The following is a 25,044-nucleotide window of genomic DNA, read 5'->3' on the forward strand; positions in this document are numbered from 1 at the left end:
TTCCTTCAAGCCAGCAGATGAAATAGTCAAATTTCAAGTCCACCCGACAGACCCCAAGAAAACAGCTTCCATTGGGGCACAGCTGGATCCGACGGTGGACGCCACATTATGCACATTCCTGCGTGAGAACTGGGACATTTTTTCCTGGCACCCTTCGGATATGCTAGGTATCCCACGAAGACTGGCCAAGCATAGTCTCAATATACTGAAAGGATACAAACCAGTCAAGCAAACTCTGCGCCAATTCTCTGAACCCAAATGACAGACTATGGGGGAGGAACTAGCCAGTCTACCTGAAGCCGGGTTTATAAGAGAGATCAAACATCCGGACTGGCTAGCAAACTTGGTCATGGTACCCAAGAAGGATAAATCCTGGCGCATGTGTGTAGATTTCAAAGACCTTAATAAGGCTTTCCCTAAGGACCCCTTCCCACTACCTCGAATTGACCAGATTATTGACGCAACCGTAGGACACGATTCCTTGTGCTTTCTTGACACATACTCCGGATACCATCAAATTAAGATGAAAGAATCAGACCAAGCCGCAACGACATTCATCACTTTGTATGGGCCCTTCTGCTTTAACACTATGCCTTTCGGGCTCAAGAACACCGGCGCAACTTACCAACGCATGATTCAAACCCGCCTGGAAAAGCAAATCAGCAAAACTGTGGAGGCATATATAGATGATGTCGTCATCAAAACCAAGCATGTCGAATCATTGGTGGATGACGTACGCCTTACATTCAACAACCTCCGAGCATATGACATACGGCTCAATCCGGAAAAATGTGTTTTCGGTGTTCCAGCCGGAAAGCTGCTGGGGTTTATCATCTCCAATAGAGGAATCGAAGCAAACCAGCTAAAATCCGAGCCTTGTCATAGTTGGCAACACCAACAGACCTCAAACAGGTCCAAAAACTCGCTGGGTTCATGGTAGCTTGGAGCCGTTTTATCTCTAGACTAGGGGAAAAGGTGTTGCCATTATATTGCCTGCTCCGCCGCACTAACAACTTCGTGTGGACAGATGCCTCCACAGCCGGACTGGAAGAAATAAAAGCTCTGTTAGCAAATAACCCAATCCTGGCTGCACCAAACGTCGTAGAACCGATGTTACTCTACATATTGGCAACTCACCAGGTGGTGAGTGCGGTGCTCGTCGTAGAACAAGCTGAAGAGGGACATAAATTCCCACTTCAAAAACCAGTATATTATGTATCAACGGTCCTTACACCATGCAAATCCTAATACCCACATTATCAAAAGATAGCATATGCGATCTTTATGGCCTCCCGCAAGCTGCGGCACTACTTTCAAGAGTGCTCGATCACAGTGGCTTCCGAAGTACCACTTAACGATATCATAAACAATCAGGACGCCACCGGCCGGATTGTCAAATGGGCCATTGAGCTCTTACCATTTGAAATAATATACAAGCCATGCCGAGCTATCAAATCTCAGGTGTTGGCCGACTTCGTTGCCGAATGGACATAGGCCGAACTCCCTAAAGAATACGGCACATATTCCAACCGGGTGATGCACTTCGACGGCTCTAAAATGTTAGCAGATTGGGGGCTGGTGTCGTCTTGACATCCCCCATAGGAGACACAGTCAGTTGTGTGCTCCAAATACTGTATACAGACTCTAACAATGCAGTCGAATACGAGGCCCTATTGCACGGTCTCCGGATGGCCGTCTCCATGGGCATACAACACCTCCAAGTACATGGGGACTCAAACCTTGCAATATCTCAGATAAATGGAGACTCTAACACAAAATATTCGAAGATGGCGGCTTACCGCAACGCTGTACTCAAAATATCAGCTCGGTTTGAAGGGCTCGAGTTTCATCATGTGGCTCGAGAGAGAAATCAAGCTGCGGACATACTTGCTCGCATGGGCGCCAAACGCTACCCCGTCCCGCCTAACACCTTCTTGGAGAGGCTCTTCAAGCCATCCCTTGTGTGGCGGGACGGCAGCGGCAACACCATTCTAGAACAATCATACCCCCAGATGCCAAACACAGTTCCAATATCGTCGGGGGTTCTGGCACCGAGATAACACCATCGGATCACAAAATCATGGTTGTAATTGCCTCGTGGACTGAACCGTTCCTCACCTACCTTACTAGGAATGAGCTCCCTGATGACCAGATGGAGGCCCGTCGCATTGTTCGACGCTCGAAGGCCTACAAAGTCCATGAGGGGGAACTATACAAGAAAAGTACCACCAGAGTACTCCAAAGGTGCATCTCCGAAGAAGAAGGACGATAGCTCTTGGCTGAAATACACGCCGGTCTTGGTGTCCATCACGCTGCAGCTTGGGCCCTTGTAAGTAAGGCCTTCCGTATGGGTTTCTTTTGGCCCACGGCCCGAGCAGACGCACAAGACCTCGTACAACGATGTGTTGGATGCCAGCTTTTCACCAATCAAAGCCATATGCCGCCCATTCCTTACGAACAATCCCCATTACTTGGCCTTTTTGGTCTGGGGGCTAGACATGATCGGACCCCTTAAAGGGGGAAGCCATAAGAAGAAATATTTACTGGTTATGGTCGACAAGTTCACTAAGTGGATAGAAGCCAAACCAGTCAAAACGGCCGAAGCCGGACTGGTTATAGACTTCATTTCTGGTGTTGTACACCATTATGGTGTCCCGCATAGTATCATTACTGACAATGGTTCTAACTTTACGGCCGATGAGGTGAAAACCTGGTGCGCTAATTTGGTCATCAAGCTCGATTACGCCTCCGTATATCACCCTCAGACAAACGGTCAGGTCAAACGGGCTAACGGCTTGATAATGAGCGGCATTAAACCCATACTAGTGCGATCATTGCGTGAGTCAGACAAGCACTGGGTTGAAGAACTCGATTCTGTACTCTAGGGGCTGCGTACCACGCCCAATCGCACGACCGGATACACACCTTTTTTCATGGTGTACATTGCCGAGGCAGTATTGCCTTGCGACATTATTCATGACTCACCTCGAGTGCGCATGTATGAAGAGAGAGAGGCCGAGCTCGACTAGCAGGACGATCTGGACGGCTTGGAGGAGGAGCGCGACGTCGCGAAGGCCCGTTCCACATTTTACCAACAACAAGCTCGGCGATATCAAAGCAGGGAAGTACGGGCAAAGACTTATAATGTCGATGAGCTCGTCCTATGCCTACCAGAGAAGAAAAAGGAAAAGCTCAAGCCCAGAAGGGAGGGTCCCTTCATCATAGATGAAGTCCTCACTAGAGGAGCCTATCGCCTCCGCAATGCTTCAGATAATCATTTGGAACCAAACCCATGGAACGCTGCTCAGCTCCGAAGATTCTACGCATAAGGTCACACTTATACCTTTTTCGTCTTTTCTTTTCTCCCTCTCCCCCTTTTTTCTCTCTTTTTCGTTTTTGTATGACTTCTACCAGTGTTCGGATAAACCGCATACTCGAGGGATATACATCATTGAATGTACATACCCCATAATACCTGGGGGCTTCTTTTCACAGAAGCTTATTGTGATTATTATTTTGGAGCGTCAAGCTGACTGTATAAATGTGTTGTCTACTCATACGTCTTGCCTTCGCCATTATATGCACCTTTATGACTTAAGTTTTTGCCAAGCTAGGTTGCCTGGCTCCTGTGCTTATGCCCTATGTTCCCGCTTGTTCGGCTAGGGCATAAAGGGAGCACCTCTGTGATTGTTACAGCTAGGTTATTTGGACGTCTACCTCAGACGGGTGAAGCCGAAAGCTAGCATTCTTAAGGTAATAATCGGTCGGCGGACAAGAGACGAACTGCCCTCCTTGCAATATGCGCCCCCAAATTATAATGCGTACTATGATTTCTCGCACCACAGCTTATGCATGATCAAAAACGCATGCTGGCCCAGGGAAAGGAACCCTTAACGGAACTATTCTCTCTGGAAAATGCTTCTTACGATCAAATGTAATATAACATAACTCCCCGAATACAACTTGTCTGTTTAAGCAACTATGATCAGACTACCTAGTTTCCGAACATGCCTTGGTGTTTACCAATGGTATAAATATCCAGAAACACTCCAAACCTCAGGTTCTGGAGGTCGAAGCGGAAAGTCTGCCATGACAATTGTTTTACAATTCGGCTGGAGATAAATTTGTTGATAAAGTACACTACTACTTGGACTCAAAAACTTCCTCTTCCTTTAGACCCTCTAGTAGGTTGTCTAGTTTACAATCCTGTTGAGAAAAATTAGCGGCTGTTTTCACTTGGTCGTACACTAAGCTAACATAAATTTCTTATCCATCTGGTCCCCAAGGTGTGACCCGAGCCATATGATTCAGATTAAGCTTGGTATACCGTGTTTTCACCATGGCCCAGGCTTCTCGGGCTGTCAGGACCCTGATCCTAAGTCACACCGATCTAGCATGTAACACATCATATCACTTTGCGGCCTCACGCACGGTATTCCCACGGGTGCCACCTTACCTGGCCCGGGACCGTTTGCGCCTTTTGGCTCACGTATATGATAGTGTTGCTAGCATCCATATGACAAAGAACCCGGGCTGACATGGCTAGTCGTGAACCCAAAGTGGCACTAACTTACAGGGACAGGCATACATGACCCAACAACGAACGTGTCGGTCATCAGCGAGTGAATCCGGGCTGTAGCAACTGGGCTAGCAGGACTCCGGTAAACCGGGCTGTAGCAGGCTAGCAGGACTCCGGTAGACACCGCGTGACATTTCCCCGAAGGGACAGACACAGGAACGAAGAAGGACACATGCCGGCCAGCCTAAGTGTTCCGGAGCAGTAGCAAGCTACCAAGGCTCAGTGGAAGCACTAGGAGACATTTCCCGGTAAGAGAGGCTACCAAGGATAAACAACTAGGTTGTCAGATCCCACACATACCAAGCATTTCAATAACATACACACAATATGCTCGATATGTGCAAATACAACATGGCATCACAACATGACTCTACGACTCAAGTATTCTATTCAGTAGGCTTCGAGGAGCGAGATATTACAATCATGGGTCTCATGACCCAACAATCAGAGCATACAAGTCAAAGCACATGCGGAAGCTTAACATGTCTGAGTACAGACATCTACAAATGAAAAAGGCTGAGAAGCCTGACTATCTACCAGATCCTGCCGAGGGCACAAGATCGTAGCTGAGGTAACAAGCTAAACATCGAAGTCCACGCGGAATTACTAGCGAGACTGAAGTCTCTCTGCAAAAACGTAAAATAGGCGAACGTGAGTAAAAATGTACCCAGCAAGACTTACATCAGAACTAACTACATATGCATCATTATCAACAAAGGGGGTGGTGGAGTTTAACTGCAGCAAGCCAGCTTTGACTCGGTGGCTAACCTGAACTACGACTGCAAGTAACTCTTTTGAGGTGGCGCACACGAGTCCACATATTCACCATATCAATACACCACTATGGATCCGCTCCCGTCTCCCTACGAGAACGTCATCCATAGCACTCACACTTATCTTGCGCATTTTAGAGTATCCACTTTCACTTGTCTATGAACTGTACAGGCAACCCAGAAGTCCTTTACCGCGGACACGGCTATTCGAATGGATGATGTTAACCCTGCAGGGGTGTACTTCTTCACGCACGCTCTCACCACTTACCGCCGTTTACACGACATGTACTCGGCAACCTTCAAGCGGAAGCCCAGCGAGGGTGTCGGCCACGACCTGACTAACCACACAAGTCTCTCGTCCAGGTTTATCGCCTATTCGGGTTCCATCCGCAAGGAGATCCGGCTGGGGTGTCGCTCACGTCCCCAAATGATGTGTGCAGGGTTCCCAAGCCCACCATCCGGGTGCCACTTGGTACACCGGGCCACTATGCCTAGTCTGTCCCAAGCCCACCTGTACCGGGTGCCACTTGGTAGACTACTAACACTACCTACAAACACCAGAAACTAGTTGCAACTCCTGGACAGAGATCAAGTTGATTAATAAGTCGAGAGGGGCACTTAAGCATTCCAATGCGTGGTAGTAGCTGTTCATGGATCACAAACACAGAACTCAGTTCCTGAGAACGGCTTCAATGAGACAACCCACCATGTACTCCTACATGGCCTCTCACCGCTACCTTTACCAAATCGTGTTCACACATTTAGCTCACACACAGTAGGACATGCTTACACACCTCCAATTCATCCCCGATGAATCAGACCGGACTCAACTCTAAGCAGTAGCAGGCATGACAAACAAGCATGAATGAGTAGGCACAACAGGGCTCAAACAACTCCTACTCATGCTAGTGGGTTTCATCTATTTACTGTGGCAATGACAGGTCATGCAGAGGATAAAGGGGTTCAGCTACTGCAACAAGTAACAGATGAATCGTTGTTGTCCTAATGCAGTAAAAGAGAGCAGGAGCGAGAGAGTGGGATTGTATCAGAATGAACAAGGGGGTTTTGCTTGCCTGGCACTTCTGAAGATAATATAGTTCTTCATCGGTGTCATCGATCACATTGTCGGTACACGTTTACTGAGAGGGGACAAGCACCGGCAAACAAAGAAGAAACACAATCAATGCAATGCAACAATATGATGCATGAATGTGACATGGCAATATGTTGTGGTTTGTGCTAATGCAACTAAAACCAGATTAAATGGAGTTGGTTTGAATCCAAGATTCAAATTCAAACTCCACATGTGGTTATTTAAATGCCATTTAACTGAATTGTCCTAAAAAGTAGTCATAAGTTGTTCTAACATGCATGAAAATAGTACAGATGGATAGATTGGATTTTTCTGATAATTTTTCATATATAAATTATTTAATTTGGAGTTACCGATTAATTTCTATGAATTTTTGAAGTTTTGGATATTTTCTGGAATTTCCTGAATTAAAATTAATCCAGAAAATGAGTTATGGCGTCAGCACTACCTCACTATGACGTCAGCAGGTCAACTGTGGTTGACCAGGTCAAACCTGACGTGCGGGGTCCACACGTCAATGACACAGGGCAGGAACAGAGACTGACCGGTGGGTCCAGGTCAATGTTGACGTGGCAGGGTCAAACTGATACGTGGGACCGGCTATATTAATAACCTAAACTAAACAGGGAATAAATCAGGTTTTGATTAGGGCACGGGGCCCATATGTCAGTGAGGGAGGGGGTTAATTAGCTGGGTCGTTAGTGACTAATGACAGCGCCTCGTCGACTTCGCCGGAGTTACACTGGCAACGACCAAAACGACGGTGGCTCGGCTCGGATTTGAGCTACGGGTGGTAGTTTTGCGAGCTGAGGGCACCAGGGAGTAGCTCTTGCTCGTCTGCATCCAAAGGACCGGATGGGAGGCCGCGGAGTGGCTGGTAGCAGCGCCGGCGGCGAGCAAGGCGGCTGCCGGAGCTACGGCTCCATGGGCGCGAGGACTGCAGCACGCTAGCGAGCGAGATGATGGCCGCGTTGGGCTCCTGGGAGCTCCCTGAGAACGCCTGTGTGCTCTGGTTAGCCAGGCGGGGCTGCTACCGACGGTGATGACAGACGCAACGCCAGCGAGCTTCGATGACGGCGGGGAACGGCACTACGGCACGGGGGCGAGCAAATGGAGAGAGGGGAGATGCGGAGGAGCTCACAGCGAATCCAGCAGAGGCAACGGCGAGGCCGGGGAGAGTCTGGAGCTCGCGAATCCACGGCGAGGTTGCCGGCAGCCGGAGATTGGAGATGAGGTCGGGGACGATGCTGCAGGGCGCTTCAGCTCGCGTGGCTTGGCGGAGACGGTGTATAGGTCGACGGCGGAGCTTCTCGGCGCGTCGGGAAGGCGTGTGGAGGCGGGTGGCCGCGGTGGTGGTCTTTGTCGGCGGCGGGTGCAGCGCTCGGGCGCGGTGAGAGAGAGCGAGGGAGAGGAGGGGAAGGAACGAGAGAGAGTGAGAAAGGGTCGAGGGGCTGCGTGGCGCTCGTCTAGAGCCGTCCAAGAGGAACCAGGCAAGCAGGGAGGGAGGAGGTGGCCTGGGCTTGGGCGTGCGGGCGTCGGGCACGCGCTCGTCCTTCTGTCCGACGAGGAAGACGACAGGAGGAGCTGCGGTGGTGGGCTGGCCTGTGCTGCTGGGCTGACTTCAGGTAAGGCCAGGTTGGCTTCGTCTCTCTCTCTCTTCCTAATTCTTTTCTGTTTTCTATTTATTCTATTTTGTTTTGATTTAGTAAAATACTAAACCATTTTATAAAATACTGGAAATAATTAGGGGTGCTATCCGAATTATTCCAGTGACCCATAACAATTCCCAACATTTTTGGAGCACCTAAAATATATATAGCATTTAAATAGCTCCAATTCAAATATGTTTGAATTAATTCAAAGCCCAAATATGTCCTGAAAAAATGTAAACCATCTTTAGTAGATGCTTCCACCTCCATACAAAAATGTTGAACATTTTTAAAGGGCATTTTGAGTTCAATGAAAAAGATTTTATTTTGACCCTAGTCGAATTCATTTGGTGCTAGGGTTTGAGAATCCCCATTTCATATTGAAATGAAATTTAGACATGATGACATGATGATCATGCAAGGACAAGCAAAGGCTAAGCTAGGGCTGTGACACGGGCACCTTTCCGACATGCTGATATCTTCCATAGCTCCAAACGACGACGAGCTCCCTTGAATAAATTCGCAAGCTCATCCATACTTCCTGGAGGGGGATCGGATGGCCATAAAGCCTTAGCCATGTTCCTCAATGCTTTCTGAGCTCGCTCGTGCACTTTGGGCAGCTCTTGTAGCAGGTCGCTTTGGAATCCAGACACTTCTCCTTCGGGACGTCCGGTTAGCACACCTACAGAAGCAAACTTGTCAAATTTTCAAATAGGAGACCGTGTGACAAATAGGAGACCATTCAGCTTCTTGTTACCCTTCAAAGCATCCGATAATTGGGCTCTTAAATCCATCAGTTCTTCCGCTTGCTTGATATTTGCATCCCATAGTTTGTTCTTCGCATTAATGGTCCGTGTCAATACACGTTGACCAACGGCTTCTTGCCCTTCGGCATGTTGTTTGTCCATTTGAGCAGCCCTTAGCCTCTCCTCCAGTTGGTCTGTCAATCCTACCAACGAGACAAAAGCATAATTAAGCAACTTCGTTGTAGGCACGAAACCTTATTTCCGAGTTGCTATTGTACTTACCATCAGGTGCCTTCTTGGATTTCTTCAAATTTTTCAATTCGGTGGTGGTAGCAGTCAGCTTAGTTCTGCACTCCTCCAGCTCCTTCCATAATGTGTTATTCCTCTCTGTGAGTACCTAACAATATAACGACTCTTAAATTAGTTGGGCCAACTGCTTCAAGACTCGGGGGCTACTGGCATATGATTATTTAATCTGCATAAAAATACTTACCCGCATATCCTTTGAAAGCTGGTGAGTGGCTCCAGCAAGTCCATCCCGAGCAGCTCAGATATAAGCATCCGTTGAGCTGAAGGCATTGAAAGCCTCTTCGGTGAAGTTCGGGTCACGCATAGCCGCTCTCCGCCGCTGGTGACCCATCGCACTCTCCACTTCGGAGTTTCTGATGGATACATTATCTGAATCCTCTGGGAGACGACAATCCAACATTGCTCCCGCATCCCCTCCAGTCCTTGTGGCATGGTCCGGGGCTGGATTAGTCTGTGCATGGCCGGCCAGGTCTCCGGATGCAGTCCGGCATACACTCCTCCTGCAATATGGCACAACAGGGAACACCAGCGTCCGATCTATCTGCTGAGTGTGTGCTAAAGTATTATACCTCTTCGACGCAGAAGAGGGCCTGACTGTATCATTGTTTGCCTTTCTTTTCAGACATGCGCCTTGTGCAAGCGTGGTCTTCTTAGAGGACGCCTTTGCTGCAGCACGCTGGTGCGAGCGTCGCCCCTTGGGAGCACGATGTAGTGCGGTGGGTGAGTCGCAGTGGGAAAACTCTTTTTCAGGAGATGTCTCCTAGGTACTTACATGGGAGGAAGGGAGAAGGCCGGGATAGTCGGCTATAATAGCCACTTCCATGCCGTCGTAGCTCGTCTGATAAAAGACTCCATCCTTAAAGTCTACAAATATGTCCGGATCCTCTTCGAATCCAGGATCAAGGTCTTGATTATGGTCCTCTGGCTACAGAGCGGGGTTGTAGATCCCAGCGACGACCTTTCTCCATTCCTGTTAAAGGTAGTCGGATTAAGTTCGACTAAAAAGCATAGTTAAGGAAAAAATCGATTAAGGCCTATGATCAAAGACTCACCCAGTCAATGGGAGTATACATGGAGAAACCTTCTCGACACTTCAGGCGAGAGAAATCTTCCTTTTCCCCTTTGAAAAGGTCAGCCAACACGGCGGCCAGCGCGGCGTAGTTATCCGGTCACTTGCACCCACAACGTGAGGCGTCGTCCTCCCCGTTGTAATGCCACATGGGAAGCCCTCTGGATTGAAGTGGCTGAACGCATCGCGTTATTGAAACCGCCATTACCTCGACTATAGATAGTCTAGAGTGGGCAAGTATTCTGATCTTGTTCACCAGCCTCTTAACTTCCGCACTATCTTCTTCTTCATAGCTTCGGGGACGCCAGCTGGCGCACTTCTTTAAAGGAGCGGAGGAAAATTCGGGAAGACCTTGCCAGATTGGGTCCGGAAGGACCACGTCTTTGATGTAGAACTACTCCGAGGGCCACTCTTAGGATGCCTTCTTTGGAGTACCGGACATGTATCATGTTCCGGCTATACGCCATACTTCGGCACCGCCCACCTCGAATATGGATCTCTTCTGGGAGCGGGGGACGAGGAAGAAATATTTCCTCCATAAATTGAAATGGGCCTCGCAGCCTAGGAACAGCTCGCAAAGAGCAACAAAGCCTGCGATGTGTAGAATGGAGCCCGGCGTGAGATTGTGCAGTGGAGGCCGTAATACTCCAGAAGACCTCTGAGGAAAGGGTGAGGATTGGAAATCCCAGGCCCCCCCAGCAGGAATGAAACGAAGCACACCGGCTCCCCTTTATTGGGGTTGGGGAAGTTCTCCGCCAGGGCTTCGCTGTTGAAGGTAGTTAATCCCGCCCAAACGGGGACTAGATCCGATAGAGGGAGGTATCCCTGCGCCTGAAGCTTGTTCAACTAGGCGTGGGGCACCGAGCAGCTCTCCCAGTCGCCTTCTTGAGGGTCGTGTGGGCGCGAGGAAGAACAAGGAGCATTGGCCATCTTTGGTGGTTTCCTGTGGCAAGCTCTAAGGATTTTCGTTTGGTGAGGAATGGCATCTGAGATTCAATCTCTTTAAATAAGCAGCTTCCTCTTTAAATAAGCGCCTTCCCTACATGGTCAAGGGGTTACTTGTAAAAATGCTTAGACCCTTCGTATTTGTCTGACACGTGGAAGCCGAGGCGACGACGGCACAGAAGCTAAAGAGTACAATATTTAAATGTAAAGGCCGAACTATATGGAGTACAATGGGGAACTCGCCTTGCAAAGCCGAAGACATAAAGTCGGATACAACGTTGTCATTAAAGGCAAGTTCGGGGGCTACTGAGGGAGTCCTGGATTATGGGGTCCTCGGAGAGCCGGCCTATGTGACATGGGCCAGACTGGCAGGCCGTGAATATACAGAACCGAAGGCCTTCTCCCGTGTCCGGATGGGACTCTCCTTTGCGTGGACGACAAGCTTGGCATCCGGATGTGTAGTGTCCTTCCTTTGTAAACCGACTTTATACAATCCTAGTCCCCTCCGGTGCCTATATAAACCGGAGGGTTTAGTCCTTAGGGACGATCACAATCATACAGACTAGACATCTAGGGTTTAGCCATTACGATCTCGAGGTAGATCAACTCTTGTAACCCCTATACTCATCAAAGTCAATCAAGCAGGAAGTAGGGTATTACCTCCATCAAGAGGGCCCGAACCTAAGTAAACATTGTGTCCCTTGCCTCCTTGTTACCTTCGATCCTTAGACGCACAGTTCAGGACCCCCTACCCGAGATCTGTCGTTTTTGACACCGACACTAGTAGCGGTGGTAGCCGCGGTACTACCGCCCACGGGCGGTACTACCACTACTACTGCCGCTGAACCCGACACGAGGAGAGCACCCTCGAATCGAGGCGGTAGCAGTGCCAACCAAGGACGGTACTGCCACCGATGCACCCAAGTGGTACTGCCGCTTGAGGTCCATGGGCGGTACTACCGCTAGCACCTCACATCCTCCACTTTTGATGAAATGACAAACTCCAAGGAGAGGAAATAAGCTGGGGGTGCAAAGATGAAGTGTATGTGCTGATTCCACCTTAGCCTTTCCAATGCGGACCCCCTCTTGATAGTATGGTGTCTCCTACGACTCAAGTCCACCAAAACCGAAACGAAAGAGAGTACACCGTCTTCACTTAAAGCTCCGAGGGGCAACGAATCGTCTTGTGCCTAGACATGAGATATCTGAAATGCTCAATGCACATGATTAGTCCGCAAATGCATTGTCGTCAATCACCAAAACCACTTAGGAAGAAATATGCCCTTACAAACGTGCTCCAGCGTTTCCAGTGTTCGCAAGGCTTGCAGAAGGCTACTGCACTGAGGTGAATTTTGAGATCAATGGCCACAATTACAACAAAGGATACTACCAAGCTGATGGTATCTATCCTCAATGGACAACTCTTGTGAAGACAATATCCAATCCGATAGGGGAGAAGAGGTAGAGATTTGCCCAAGAACAAGAAAGTGCTAGGAAGGATGTCGAGCGTGCTTTTGGTGTGCTTCAATCTCTATGGGCTATCGTTCGACGCCCTGCTGGAACATGGAGCACGGAGAAGTTTCTAGAGGAGATGACTGGTTGTGTGGTCGTGCACAACATGACCGTGGTGGATGAGCATGACGACAACATCTACGACCAAGGATTTGAATTTCGGGATGAAAATGTTGTGCCCGAGAATCAAGAACATGCAATGTTTGATCACCAATTTCATCATGAAATGCGTGATTGGAAAACTCGTATTCAACTTTGTCCATGCGTGATTGACATATGTGGACTCACCTTGACAGCCAGTAGATGTATCGGTTCAACTTCTTTTGATGTATTTGTGACAATTACAATTTGGTTGTAAATTTTATGACTCTTAATCGGTTGTGAAATATTTATTATTTGTGTTACCATGTGATTTTTATTTGGTTGTAAATATGCACAGTTTTTTTAGTTTAAAGATATATGCATGAAAAATGAGTTAGTCGGACGAAAGATCCGTCGGTTGGGCGCATGGCCAGCCGGACAACACCGCTTTGTCGACCCAAACGAATAGAATCCGGACAAACGGACCTCAATTTGATGTCGCACTTTGGAGTTGGCCTCAGACTGGTAACTAAAAATGCCAAATCGTTTTTTTAAAGAAAATTGGGTGCACCGCAGTACGTGGCCATGCACGCTACGGCGGTGCGCGCACGCGGCCATATTCTCCGCCGGCGTTGATGCGTTGACGAACACATCGACGCGGAAATGCGCAGCCCATTCGGCCTAACGGGCGCGTTCCGTCCGGCGCTCCACTATAAATTGGTAGTACCAGTATAAATATACACGAACACGCATCTAATATAATCGAGGCGAGCGAGACAAGCAACAGTGGCCGGCGAGTGGAGTGGAGTGGAGTCGTCTTGGTCGTGAGCTTTTTGGTTCGTGCCCCCACACATCCACATGCCCACGCCAGCGCCAGCCATCATCATTCTTGCTTCCCCTCCCTTCACGCACTCCTCTCCACGCTTCCCTTCTACTCCTCCTCCCTCCCTGCCCTATCCATCGAGATCAACACCCACACGGCCACACACACACCCATTGAAATAGAAACCGTCTTTTCTCTCCCCACCTACATCTTGCCTTGACCAGGCAAGAACCCGCAGAGCAAATTAAGCTGAAGAAACACCAGTAGAAATTAAATCAAATTAAATCTCTCGGCCGTGCATGGCATGGCCATGGCATCCTTCAAGCCAGCACCAGCACTGCGAGGAGGGGAGTGAATGTTGAGCCTGAGCCAGTGCCACTACCTCCAAGACAAAATAGCCAGGGAGAGAGAGAGAGAGAGAGAGAGAGAGAGAGAGAGAGAGAGAGTACTATTACTAGAGTATAGTTCCCTGCCTGGTTTCTGTGTCCAGCTTTTCCCAATCCAAAGCTGCAAGCCTTGGCACGAGCTGTCGGCTTTTTCTTCTGCCGCTTCTTCTTCTTCTTCTCTGGCTCCTCTGTCGCAGACACCTCTTCTTCTTTCTCCGTTCCCTCGCACTTCTTCTTGCAGCAGCAGGCCTGTTTCCTTCCGGCGGCTCCACCGCGAGCCCAACCTCCGGCCCGCGCCCACCCACAATCCTGCGCCCCCCGAGCTCCACCTGCGCCGGCCCCAGACCTCCGCCAGCACCGCCGGCCTCCCCTGCCCCAAGTTCACCTCCGGCAGCACACTTCGGTCCCAACAGTCGCGGTTCGAGCTCTCTACCTACGTACTTACTACCCCAGACGGCTGGAGGAAAGGCGCCGTATCCATCTTGCTCTTTCCTTTCGCGAGTCTCCACTGCCCCGCCGCAGCCGGGATTCGGGATCGGCCGAGCGGATTTCCTTCCGTTTCCACGGCACCAGGATCCCATCCTTTTCTTTCTTTCCAAAAATCCCATCCTTCCTGCCTCTTTTCTCCCCACAGCCTGGGCGCCTCCTTTTTTGCGAGTGAGCGGGCTGACCATGGAGTGGGACAAGGCCTCCGCCGCCGCGGCGGCCGGCGAGCCGGCGGAGGAGAGGGGCGAGGCGCTGGGGTACGTCAAGGTGATGACGGACGAGCAGATGGAGGTGCTCCGGAAGCAGATCTCCATCTACGCCACCATCTGCGAGCAGCTCGTCGAGATGCACCGCGCCCTCACCGCGCACCAGGACTCCATTGCAGGTACCAACTGCAAGCACATGCTTGACGGCTCCGTCTACTCTTTCTTTCTGCGTAAATAAAGCGAGTAAAAGTCTCTCTCTCTCTCCTTTTTCTTTTCTTTTTTCAAGGCCGCAGCCTTGTTTCTTTCTGAATAAAATTCAGATGTGGGCTTTGTCGGATCTGTAAAAGTACTAGTATATTTTGCTATGGGCTGATGGAATGAGTAGTATGATTAGGATCTTTTTATCCATTTCACCAATTTTCTTGGCGAGAATACTGCTTTTAGTTTTGTCACTTCATGCGTGAGCAAGCCCCAACATATTGCTACCGCTCTTCTTGTTAATGCTCGTATCATTGTTCAGTCAATTGTTTTTAACTGGCGATGGGCTGATGGCAGTACCATTTCACTTTGCTCATGCTAGTAGGTGCTTATTTGTGTTGTGGTCGGTGATGACACATGACAGTACCATTTCACTTTGTCCATGCTGGTAGGTGCTTAGTTGTGGCCATGCATCATCCTTTGAGATTATCTGGTGTTGTCATAGATTGGTTGATGACTGTGACGCTAATGCAGGGGACCGGTGTTAAGATGTGGTTCATGGTGTGTCATTTTCTATCATTAATTATGCAGGGCACTGTTAATGTGTCTTCTTTGTTTAGCATACTCATCACTCCTGAAGATAGCTACAGACATCCTCTTGATTAGTGTAACAAGATACGTATTTGAGAGATTGTGTTATTAGCCCATTGAAAGCACCCCCTTACTTACCTAAATTGTAACTTGCAAGCAACACTCCATTGGTGGCGCAGACCAGCAAGAGCAAATGCTCAACCACAAAACTGTACAATAAGTACATAACTGCAAGAAAGAAGAAGAACAGGGCAAAGAACACAACTGCCAAATAAGACTAGCTGTATTTTTTTTAAAAAAATACAGTGCAAAATTAATTATGTCTTCTGAGGTCTTACTAACTGGCTTTGCCAGCTTTTTCTTGCGTAAATAACTGAAGAATTTACCGCACAGCTTGTTGCGAAACCATACTCCCTGCATTTGTTATTTCCATGCTCCCTGTGAAAATAAGCTGAATACTATGGAAAATAGTACAAGAAAGTGCCAGATCATCAATTTGATGACCTGTTATGAAGTTAACAACAGGCTGGGCTCACACCAATGCATTGGAAGAATTTATTTGCTTTAGGTTATATTCATGGCTATGGCCTTGTTGTTTATGTCACACTGTACAAAACTGTATGATCAATCACCATGGGGCGTGGGCAATATGCGTTAAAGTTTTATTAGTGACACTGTGGGAACATTATATTAAGATTCAGAGAGGACCTTAAACGCTGCAAAATAAATGATATAGGGACACAAGATTGTCATGTGGGACCATTTATGATTTGTGCCATGTTCCCATGTGCTCCACCATTTGTGTTCCGCAATCTTCTGCCATTCTGTAGAATGTAAGGTTGACATGCAGGAATCTCATAGCATGTTACTTATTATCTTTCTACTGGGTCCAACACTAATTCTTATTCTGCCATTCCAATAATTTTATCACTCACACTGCACACTTGTCCATCTCGTAGTGAAACATCAGTTGATACTTTACTTCCACAAGTCAACTAACTGATTCCTTCAAAACTTAAGCATGTTCTTTTTTTCAACTAGCAACTTCTGTGAACTTCTTGACAGCCTTGCAATGTTTTTTTAACCATCCTAGGATATGTTTTTATTATAATTCATCAAGTACCACTTAAAGATTGTGCTTTTATGGTACACTCCGGAAACAGACCTATGACAATAGTTATTTTAGATAGACTCCTAACACACAGTTTGCTCAGTTTCTGCACATTCTCAGTTTTTCTCTTGGTCTATTCTACTGTAGCAGTTAGTGTATTTTTGTTGTTTCAAGTGACATTTCAATTCTTTTCAGGTATGAGGCTTGGTAATCTGTACTGTGATCCTCTAATGGTCCACGGCGGGCACAAGATCACAGCGAGGCAGCGGTGGACACCGACCCAGATGCAGCTGCAGATCCTCGAGAGCATTTTCGACCAAGGAAATGGAACACCAAGCAAGCAAAAGATAAAGGATATCACTGCGGAGCTCTCGCAGCACGGCCAGATTTCAGAGACCAATGTCTACAACTGGTTCCAGAACAGACGTGCACGCTCGAAGCGGAAGCAGGCAGCCTCTTCTCTACCAAGTAACACCGAATCGGAGGCCGAGGGAGATGAGGATTCCCCGACCGACAAGAAGCCTAGATCAGACGGGTCACAGCAGCAGAGCATGGCTGCGAGGGCTCACAACCCCGAGAGGATCTCGGAGATGCACCGTCACTTCGACGCAGCAGAGCGTGAGCAGGTTCGCGGTCCGATGTATGGGTCCGGCAACGACAGTGGGGCGAGACCGTCGGGCGGTCTGGGCCAGATGTCCTTCTACGAGAACGTCATGTCGAATCCAAGTATGTTCAGCAAACACCATTTCTTCAGTAGACAGTATAAAACACCATTTCTTCAGTAGACAGTATAAAACACCATTTCTTCAGTAGACAGTATAAAACACCATTTCTTCAGCAGACAGTATAGCTCTATAGAAGCCTACTGAATCTGATATGATGTTGGTTGGTTTTTTGCAGGAATTGACCAGTTCTTCCAGTACCGGACGGGCGAAAGCTTCAACATGTCTGGGTGACACGAGACGTTGTTTAGCCGGCAGGAGTTGGGGTCTGAGAAGTTTGCCTTAGTGTAAAAAGCAGCAATGCGTTGGTTATCGCGGTCTTGTCGACCTCCTCCTGAGAGTAGTTTAGCTCGAGTGGAATTGGTTTGTTTTTCTCGTGGGAATAGTTTGAGAAGCTGATATATATACAGTATTTGCCCTTAGCCTATATATTAACTTCAAGTGTTGGTACGCAGACCCAGGGTTTGCAGTTTTACAAGGTAAGCTGTTTTGGGTGTTCATTTCTGTGAGACTCAGTGTTTTACAGTGTAAATGTAACTATCAGAACCACCGATTATGTCGCTCACAAACTCTCCTTGGAGAAATATGGTTAGCCAGGCCTCTGAAAAATCAACAAAGTTTCCAGCCAATATAACTGTGGCGGAAAAGAATTATAGTTAGCATCCATCATTTGCACTCGCCAACAGTGTCTATACCCCCTGATTGCCCGGCAGGAACTGTCCTCCACACCCATTTACAATGCAAAGAACATCGGCGCGACAGCGCTAACGAGGAGTCACCGCCATCCTGGAAGGGACGCCGCTGTCCATAAGGCCGCTGCCGGAGGCGTGGGACGAATCGAAATGCTCTCCGGTGGTCGTTATGAAGGAGTTGGATGTAGATTGAGTCAGTGTGGCCAAGGAGCCCGTCTCCATGGAGGTCACAGACAGGAGGTCTTCTCCTTCAGGCAGAGCTCTGCGGATGTCGTCGAGCTCCCTGGCGATGTCGGCCATGTAAGGCCTTGCGTCGGTGTCGTCCTGGCAGCACTTCAAGGCCAGTGAGAGGAACCTCGTGGCGAATTCCGGAGGGCACCAAAACATTCGGCTGTCGATGATCTTGGAAATGTCTCCGGATTGGTAAGCTGCCTTTACCTACAACAAGGATCAGGTTACCAAATTATTACCAACACTCTTACTGAACGGTTAGAAAAGCGTCAAAAGCTAAAAGTTGGTACTATCTGTACCCTGCTTGTCATCTGCAAACAGATAATTGAACTGTACATTTGGATACGGATCAGGGCGGGAACCTCTTTACCTCTCTAACGATGTTTTTACCGAACTGGATTGGCTTCATTCCGGTCAATAGTTCAAGAAGCACAACACCAAGGCTATAAACATCACTTTTTTCTGTCAACTTATTTGTCAGGAAGTATTCTGGATCAAGATAACCCTGCCAAAAGAAAACATGATGGATATGATGAGCCCAACTAGCACACTACAAGTTGAATAAGTAGTAGGCTCAGATGTTTCCTATTGTGTTGCATGGAACATCAGTAATTAGATCATGCTACATTGCTAGGTGTAATAAGACTTACCGGAGTGCCTTTAACAACAGTGGAGATATGTTCTGGCAATGTTCCTTCAAGATCCGGGATCGGAGCAAGCTTCGAAAGACCAAAGTCAGCCACCTTCGCTACGAACTTGGAGTCCAACAGAATGTTGGTGGTCTTAACGTCACGGTGAAATATAGGAGGATCTGCCTCGGTGTGTAGATAGAGGATTCCCTTTGCAGCGCCCAACGCGACATTCAACCTCTTAGCAAAGTTCAGAGGTCTTTTACAAGTTTCTGCAGGAAGTGTTCAATTACATTAGGTGCTTTACATCCAACACAAGTTATAGAATGACGCGCTTCGAGAAATTAAAAAAAGCAGGAAATGAGATGTCTTGTAAATCTAAATTCTTACAGGAATCTGAAACAGAGGAATACTCCAAAACTGTCATTTCGATACCACAGAATAAAACCGTAGGAATTTTAGACACACGGAGAAAACATGAGGTAAGCTAAGACCTCATGTTTGTTTTCCTCAAAAGTTCTATGGATTGCCCCATTCCATAGTAATACATAGGAATCTTGGTGAGCTATTCCTTTGTTCCAAACGGATATGAATTCAATCCTCTGAAATTCCTCCGATTTTCCTTTGTTCCAAACGGGATCATTGCATAAATGATAAAAAAGAGAGCACACAATATACCAACACGCATCACTTATAAACACACTAAATATACATTTTAGGAGATTGGCTGGGATCATGGCCAACCTTGATGTAAAAAACATGGTTATATGGGATGAAAAGAAACTAGGAAAACTTGAACGTGCAATTTCCCTCTTACTCACCAGAAAGATGATCACGTAGAGTGCCATTCGGCATGAATTCATACACCAGCATCTGCAAACATAATTATCTATGAGCAACAATTACTGCAGTCTGCAGATACTCTTCCATATATTATAAGCTCAGGAAACCTGAGGTAACTGGAAAACCCTAATCATAAGCACGTTTAGTACAACATTACCAATATATTTTTATAACATAATGTGTATGGGGTTGCGGGGGGATTCCAATAATATATTATATTCTATGTAAATGATTTGAAAATTGAGACACACCTGTTCAACTTCTTCATCACAATAGCCAATCAGAGACACCAAATTACGATGATGCAATCTTGACAGCAATTCTATTTCTGTGAAGAATTCATTTGAACCTTGCAGAGAATCTTCATGAGCTCGTTTGATTGCAACGGTTGCTCCATCAGCTAGATTTCCTTTATAGACTTTTCCATAACCTCCCAGACCAATTTCAGCTGAATCATCGAAATTATTTGTTGCTGTAGCCATTTCTTCCAACGTGAAGGATCTCACACCATCAACCTTGACAGAAAGCCTCGACAGTACTGCAAAATTACCTACTTCTTAAGCTGTTGTAGATTAAATTTAATGTCTACTGTATTTTTAAAGTTTACTTGCCATAGAGTTGAAACATATCAGATGTTGTCTCTTCAGAACACGGATCTAATGTATTTGGATGAGGCTGATATAATAAATTCACAGTTTAAATCTAGTTACCAGTATTACAGAGATTGTGATTGAGTAGCTTCCAACTAAAATAATGATGCTTCGATATGTTACTAGTTACTCCCTCCGTTCCAGAATAGTTGTCATGGTTTTAGTTCAAAGCAGCAAGGCGTTTCTAATTTGTCAGACAGCAAGGATTTTATGTGTAGCACATGAAGAACTATGTTTGTTAAACAAATATAGTGACTTACATGAAGGCCTCGAAACTATTCGACGTTTTGAGCGTCTTCTCATTATAAAAAATGTTGCAACCACAGAAACTGCAATAGCACCAATAATTGTTCCTACCAAAATCCCAGCTAGTGTGCCCTTTCTTAAACCTGATGACCCCGCTTCTGGGAATTCTGCGACAAATAAAAATTAAAAATAGCGGCAAAACAGTAAACAAGTGGATCTTAAATGGAGAATTAAAGTATCAGTATGAAACATGCAGTAGTGAATTTTAAGAAAAAATATGTTCTGATTCCTCGTTAAGTTAGTATGCCCTTTGGAAAGATCTTGACAAATTTTCATTTCTGTTGTTAGTCCCTCCCATCTCTTAGGATAGTTTGGGTTGCTATGAACCCGAGGAAACATATATTAGGGTATGGATTCTAAATTCCCCAATCCCCCTTACCTTCCTGAGCCCCTTGTGAAGGACCCCCTCTGAGAAATTGTAGGGATATGAACAACGGTAGGCCCACTTACAATTTTCATGTTATGAAATTACCATAAAAATTACAATAGAAAAACATGGCATACAGGCTGGAAGAAGGCAAAGAAACAACCAAGATATTCTGTTGTGTGCAATAATTTATCAATTTCTAACATAATAGCACTAAACAACCGTATGAACTATATAGCGCATATTCCGTATGCTAGGAGAATCAAATTAAGAATTCATGGGTTTCTGATTCTACTAGCATATAAAACAGCCACAGAAGCTCTGCTGATATTTTGTCACCTGTCTTGGCAAAATAAATGTACACAAGGATCACACATTTCAACTATTTGTTTAATATGATAGAGTTACGAATGGCATCCTTTGGTGCAAAGTAAATTCTGCATACCATCTTCATAGGAACCAAGCGTGAAATTGAGAAGCTCGTAAGGACCGAAAATGTCTAACAGAGTAATCTCCCATCCAGCAAGTAAATGCCTGAGCCGCACAACTTCCGACATAGTGAACAAATTAGTGTTATTTGGGAATAACTTCAAATGCATATTCAGCCTTGGGCCAGCCTCCCATGTGTACCGCTCAATGTATAGCTGGTAAATACTCAGGTTCAGTACAGAGGTTGAGTCCATCTCAAAGGCTTTTTTATAGGAGCGGAAGTCTGAGATCCCTGGACTCTTCAGCCGAAATCCAACTCCGAGAGGCGCAGCACAAATGCAAGGTATAGGGGATAATGGATTGTATTCATAATTTTTATCCGTCGAGCAAGCAGCACAGTCTATACTAACTTGTGGTCCCTGTCCAGATGGTGCTTCGCTTACAGATTTTGGTTGACAAAGTCCTGCTGCTCGAGCTGGATTGTCACATACGGGGTTTCCAGAAAGCCTGCAGAATAAATGATGGCAACTATTATTTTATCACATCAGAAAGAGAAATGATTTGATTTATAAAGCTCCTGTGGTCAATATTGTAGTTGTCCGTATTATTGGATATTTTGTATGCACTAGTAATAGCAATGAAATTTCCATATTCTCAGCAAACTATACAGCTGTTTGTGCTGGAAGTGCAAACTGACAAGGAAATTTTCCATGGCAAAGAACATACAGTACAATGACAGTTTTTGGAGGCTCAAATGCAGCTGGAATTGTGTCAAGGGAGTTGCTTTCAAAGTTCCTGCATTATAAAAAAAACATTAAACATGCATATAACAAACATATTGCTGATGGAACAGCACTGTCGAGACTGTTCGCTTCAAACAAACTGTAAAATGGCATCTTCATATATCTCTAACAAAATAAGTAGCAAACTAGTGTTGGACGACATACTTGTACTTGTAAAGTAAGTATGCTCAGATAATGTGCAAAAGTTTTGCTCATCTTTTCATTAAGCAGAAAAACAAGCTAATTTACAAGAAAATGTCAAAAGGTTTTGATCACAAGATAAGGAAAAACCTCCACATACCTAGAGAACACAGACACACTAGTAACAGTTTTCTGAACCTATTTTCTCAGTCGCTAATTGCTTTGCAGAAAGAACATGGTAGTAATATATAGTTCAATAGGGAAAGCATTCATCTTCAATGGCATGACAAGTTAGCTAGCACTACATAAAAGCACATTTATTATGGATTGGAGCAGTGCTTTAAGTTCAACTTTACTTACAAGAACTGAAGATTAGGCAGCCCGGAGAAGTTTGCCGGAATAGTTCCATTCAGAAAGTTATGGGATAAATCACTATCAGAAACTAGAAGTTAGTCTGGTTATTGTAAAAAGTATAAAAGGTTCTAAAGAGCAACATACATCGTGGTAATATTTGAAGCGAGTTTATCAACTGGTATAGATCCTGTCAGTTGGTTCCAGCTAAGATCCCTGAAAGTGCATGCCAAAATTAGCGAAGAGATGCAGAATAATCTCATGAATATCTTTTTTTTCTCGAACACACACCTAAGTGTGGATCTTTGTATATGAGAAGAAGGTGCCAAGAAGACGCGAAAGTACAACAACAATAAAAGAAAAATAAAGCCAAAGAAAGAAAGAGAAAAGAAGGCGAACTATATAACTTCCCTAGAGGACTATGACTATCATAAACTGAATGGACGATGATCTTCTTAGTGAAAGATAATTACTTAGAAAAATATTCTGGACAAAGCTATGAACTTCTAAACAAAGGATAATCTCTGATAGTAGGATGCCAAAAATACCCTCCGTCCGGAATTACTTGACGCTGAAATGGATATCATACCTATTTCCAGACAGAGGTAGTAATAAGAATGAAAAGAAAGTGCAGCATTTATTTTGATCTGGACTTACAAGTAGCCAAGTTCAGGTATGCCAGTCAGATCGGGAATAACTCCTTGCAAACTGCAATTCCTAAGACTCCTGGTTACATGAAAAAGGATTACGAACTTGAACATATATCTTGATTTCAATTTAAGTATGATAAAAAATACCGAAGATTTACTATTTGTATGAACTAAATCTCAACAACCCCCCAAAAAAATCCCTTCGTCCAAAACCCTATCAAGAGAAACAAAATAGCGAATGGCGAAGCGCTCCTGCGACCCTGATGGTGACGCGCCGCCTGCAGCCTCGAATCTGACGCTCGCGCCTCTGTCCGGCCTCGCCCTGGCCGCCGGCGCTGCTGCGCTGCCCTCCGTCGCCCCTGCTCCTCTGGTCGGGTCCTCGCGCCCCCCGCTCCCCCAGGCCGTCGCCGCCCCCCGCTCCCCCAGGCCGTCGCCGCCCCCGCCGTGGTGGTGACGCCGCCGCGCTGGGCCGATGTGGCGGAGGATGATGACGCCGCTGTCGGCCCCCCCATCGTCCGGCGAGACCCGCCGGCTCGCAGAGCGGCGACTCGGTCGGGGATGGTGGACTCGCCGCGACACGGATGTCCATCTCCCCCTTCGGCTCGCCGGCCCCTCCCACTCCCCCTTCTGCCGACCCCGCGAAAAAGGAACGCCCTTGGGTCCAGGACCGCTCGCCGCCGCCGCGCTCTGGCGTGGGGCGTCGCGGGGCGGTCCGACCTGGGCCGTGCCCAGCGCTCTTGGCGCCCCGCCGTGACCGCCGTCCGGCCCGCCGCTCCCTCGCCGCCGGCTGCCTCGTCGGTGGTCGCCCGTCGATCCCCCTTCCGCCCGTTCATCGCGGCGTTCGGCTCCTCGTCGCTCCGGTTCTCCCCCAGCCAGTCCCTGCGACGTCCTTGGCTCTCCGTTGCCCCTGCGCTGACGCCGGCGACCGTCGCGGCGGTGGCCGCAACATCGGGGGAAACCCTAGGTGCTGCCGCGCCGCCCCGCTGGCTGGGCCGCGCCGCTGTGGGCCTCGGGGCATCTGGGCTTGGCGCTGGGCCACCCCCTGGTGCGGCTGCGCCTACGGGCTAGCCCACTTTGGCGCTATCCTGGACCGAGCCGGCCTGCCCGGCCATCCGGCCTATTTGGGCGCCAGCTGGATTCCCCCGGCATCCCATCTCGCCCCCTCCCGCCCCTGCTCTAGCCCTAACCCGCGCCCCATCTCCTCCAGCTGCCGGCGCCGTCCCCCTTCCTCCCCGTCGTCGCCCTCCGTCGGCATGCCTCGGGACTGGAACGACGCAGCCCCGTGCCCCAAGCGCCGCGCTGATGAGCGTCGGCCCGACGACTCCCGCATGGACGACCGGCGCGGCGACCGGCACGACCCCTCCCATCCCTCCTCCGATGCTCTCCGACACGAGGCCGACCTCCGCCGGCAACTCTCCGGCCGCGGAGATCGCCGGTCACCTCCCCGCGAGGCTTGCCGGTCCCCCTCTCACCGCTCGCCCGGTCGGTCGGACCACCGGGGACGGTCCCGGTCGCCTCCTCCTGTCGCTGAGTGGCGCGACCAGCGCCGCCGTTCGCCCTTCCCGGTACGCAGGCGGGAGTCCAGCCGATCTCCGGCACGCAACGGTCGCCCTCGGTCCCCTGACCGCACCCAGCCCGCTGCCCCGCAAGGCCCTCCGCCCCCCGCTGGCATGTCTCACCGTTACCAGCCCTCG

The 25,044-nt window shown here is 47.8% G+C and overlaps 2 protein-coding genes across 4 annotated transcripts in view; one reads left to right on the forward strand and one right to left on the reverse strand.

Annotated features, from left to right (window-relative positions):
• Positions 1-13,557: 13,557 nt before the first annotated feature.
• LOC119277396 (WUSCHEL-related homeobox 8-like) lies at positions 13,558-17,754 on the forward strand. Its single transcript, XM_037558679.1, has 3 exons — positions 13,558-14,836; positions 16,753-17,283; positions 17,458-17,754. The coding sequence occupies exons 1-3, from the start codon at positions 14,638-14,640 to the stop codon at positions 17,511-17,513; spliced, it is 786 nt and encodes a 261-aa protein (XP_037414576.1). The 5' UTR covers positions 13,558-14,637; the 3' UTR covers positions 17,514-17,754.
• Positions 17,755-17,881: 127 nt separating this feature from the next.
• Positions 17,882-25,044, reverse strand: part of LOC119277395 (probable LRR receptor-like serine/threonine-protein kinase At1g06840) — a 31,551-nt gene continuing 24,388 nt past the window's right edge. For all 3 annotated transcript variants that reach the window (XM_037558678.1, XM_037558676.1, XM_037558677.1), the window contains 11 exons: positions 23,358-23,426; positions 22,848-22,916; positions 22,710-22,781; positions 22,153-22,221; positions 21,443-21,933; positions 20,585-20,737; positions 19,926-20,212; positions 19,653-19,704; positions 18,853-19,103; positions 18,573-18,707; positions 17,882-18,409 (listed from right to left, as the gene is read on the reverse strand). In XM_037558678.1, the coding sequence (XP_037414575.1) occupies positions 18,044-18,409; positions 18,573-18,707; positions 18,853-19,103; positions 19,653-19,704; positions 19,926-20,212; positions 20,585-20,737; positions 21,443-21,933; positions 22,153-22,221; positions 22,710-22,781; positions 22,848-22,916; positions 23,358-23,426 (2,014 nt within the window). In that variant the 3' untranslated portion in view covers positions 17,882-18,043. The remainder of the gene's footprint in view (positions 18,410-18,572; positions 18,708-18,852; positions 19,104-19,652; positions 19,705-19,925; positions 20,213-20,584; positions 20,738-21,442; positions 21,934-22,152; positions 22,222-22,709; positions 22,782-22,847; positions 22,917-23,357; positions 23,427-25,044) is intronic.

This window comes from Triticum dicoccoides, chromosome 3B (genome assembly GCF_002162155.2).
Source record: "Triticum dicoccoides isolate Atlit2015 ecotype Zavitan chromosome 3B, WEW_v2.0, whole genome shotgun sequence".
In the NCBI taxonomy this organism is placed as follows: domain Eukaryota; kingdom Viridiplantae; phylum Streptophyta; class Magnoliopsida; order Poales; family Poaceae; genus Triticum; species Triticum dicoccoides.

Bases quoted from the DNA above. Each gene is read 5' to 3' on its own strand.
- LOC119277396 (XM_037558679.1), top strand. From the start codon at position 14,638: ATGGAGTGGGACAAGGCCTCCGCCGCCGCGGCGGCCGGCGAGCCGGCG. The intron at 14,837-16,752 runs GTACCAACTGCA...AATTCTTTTCAG, and splicing joins GCACCAGGACTCCATTGCAG to GTATGAGGCTTGGTAATCTG. The intron at 17,284-17,457 runs GTATGTTCAGCA...GGTTTTTTGCAG, and splicing joins GAACGTCATGTCGAATCCAA to GAATTGACCAGTTCTTCCAG.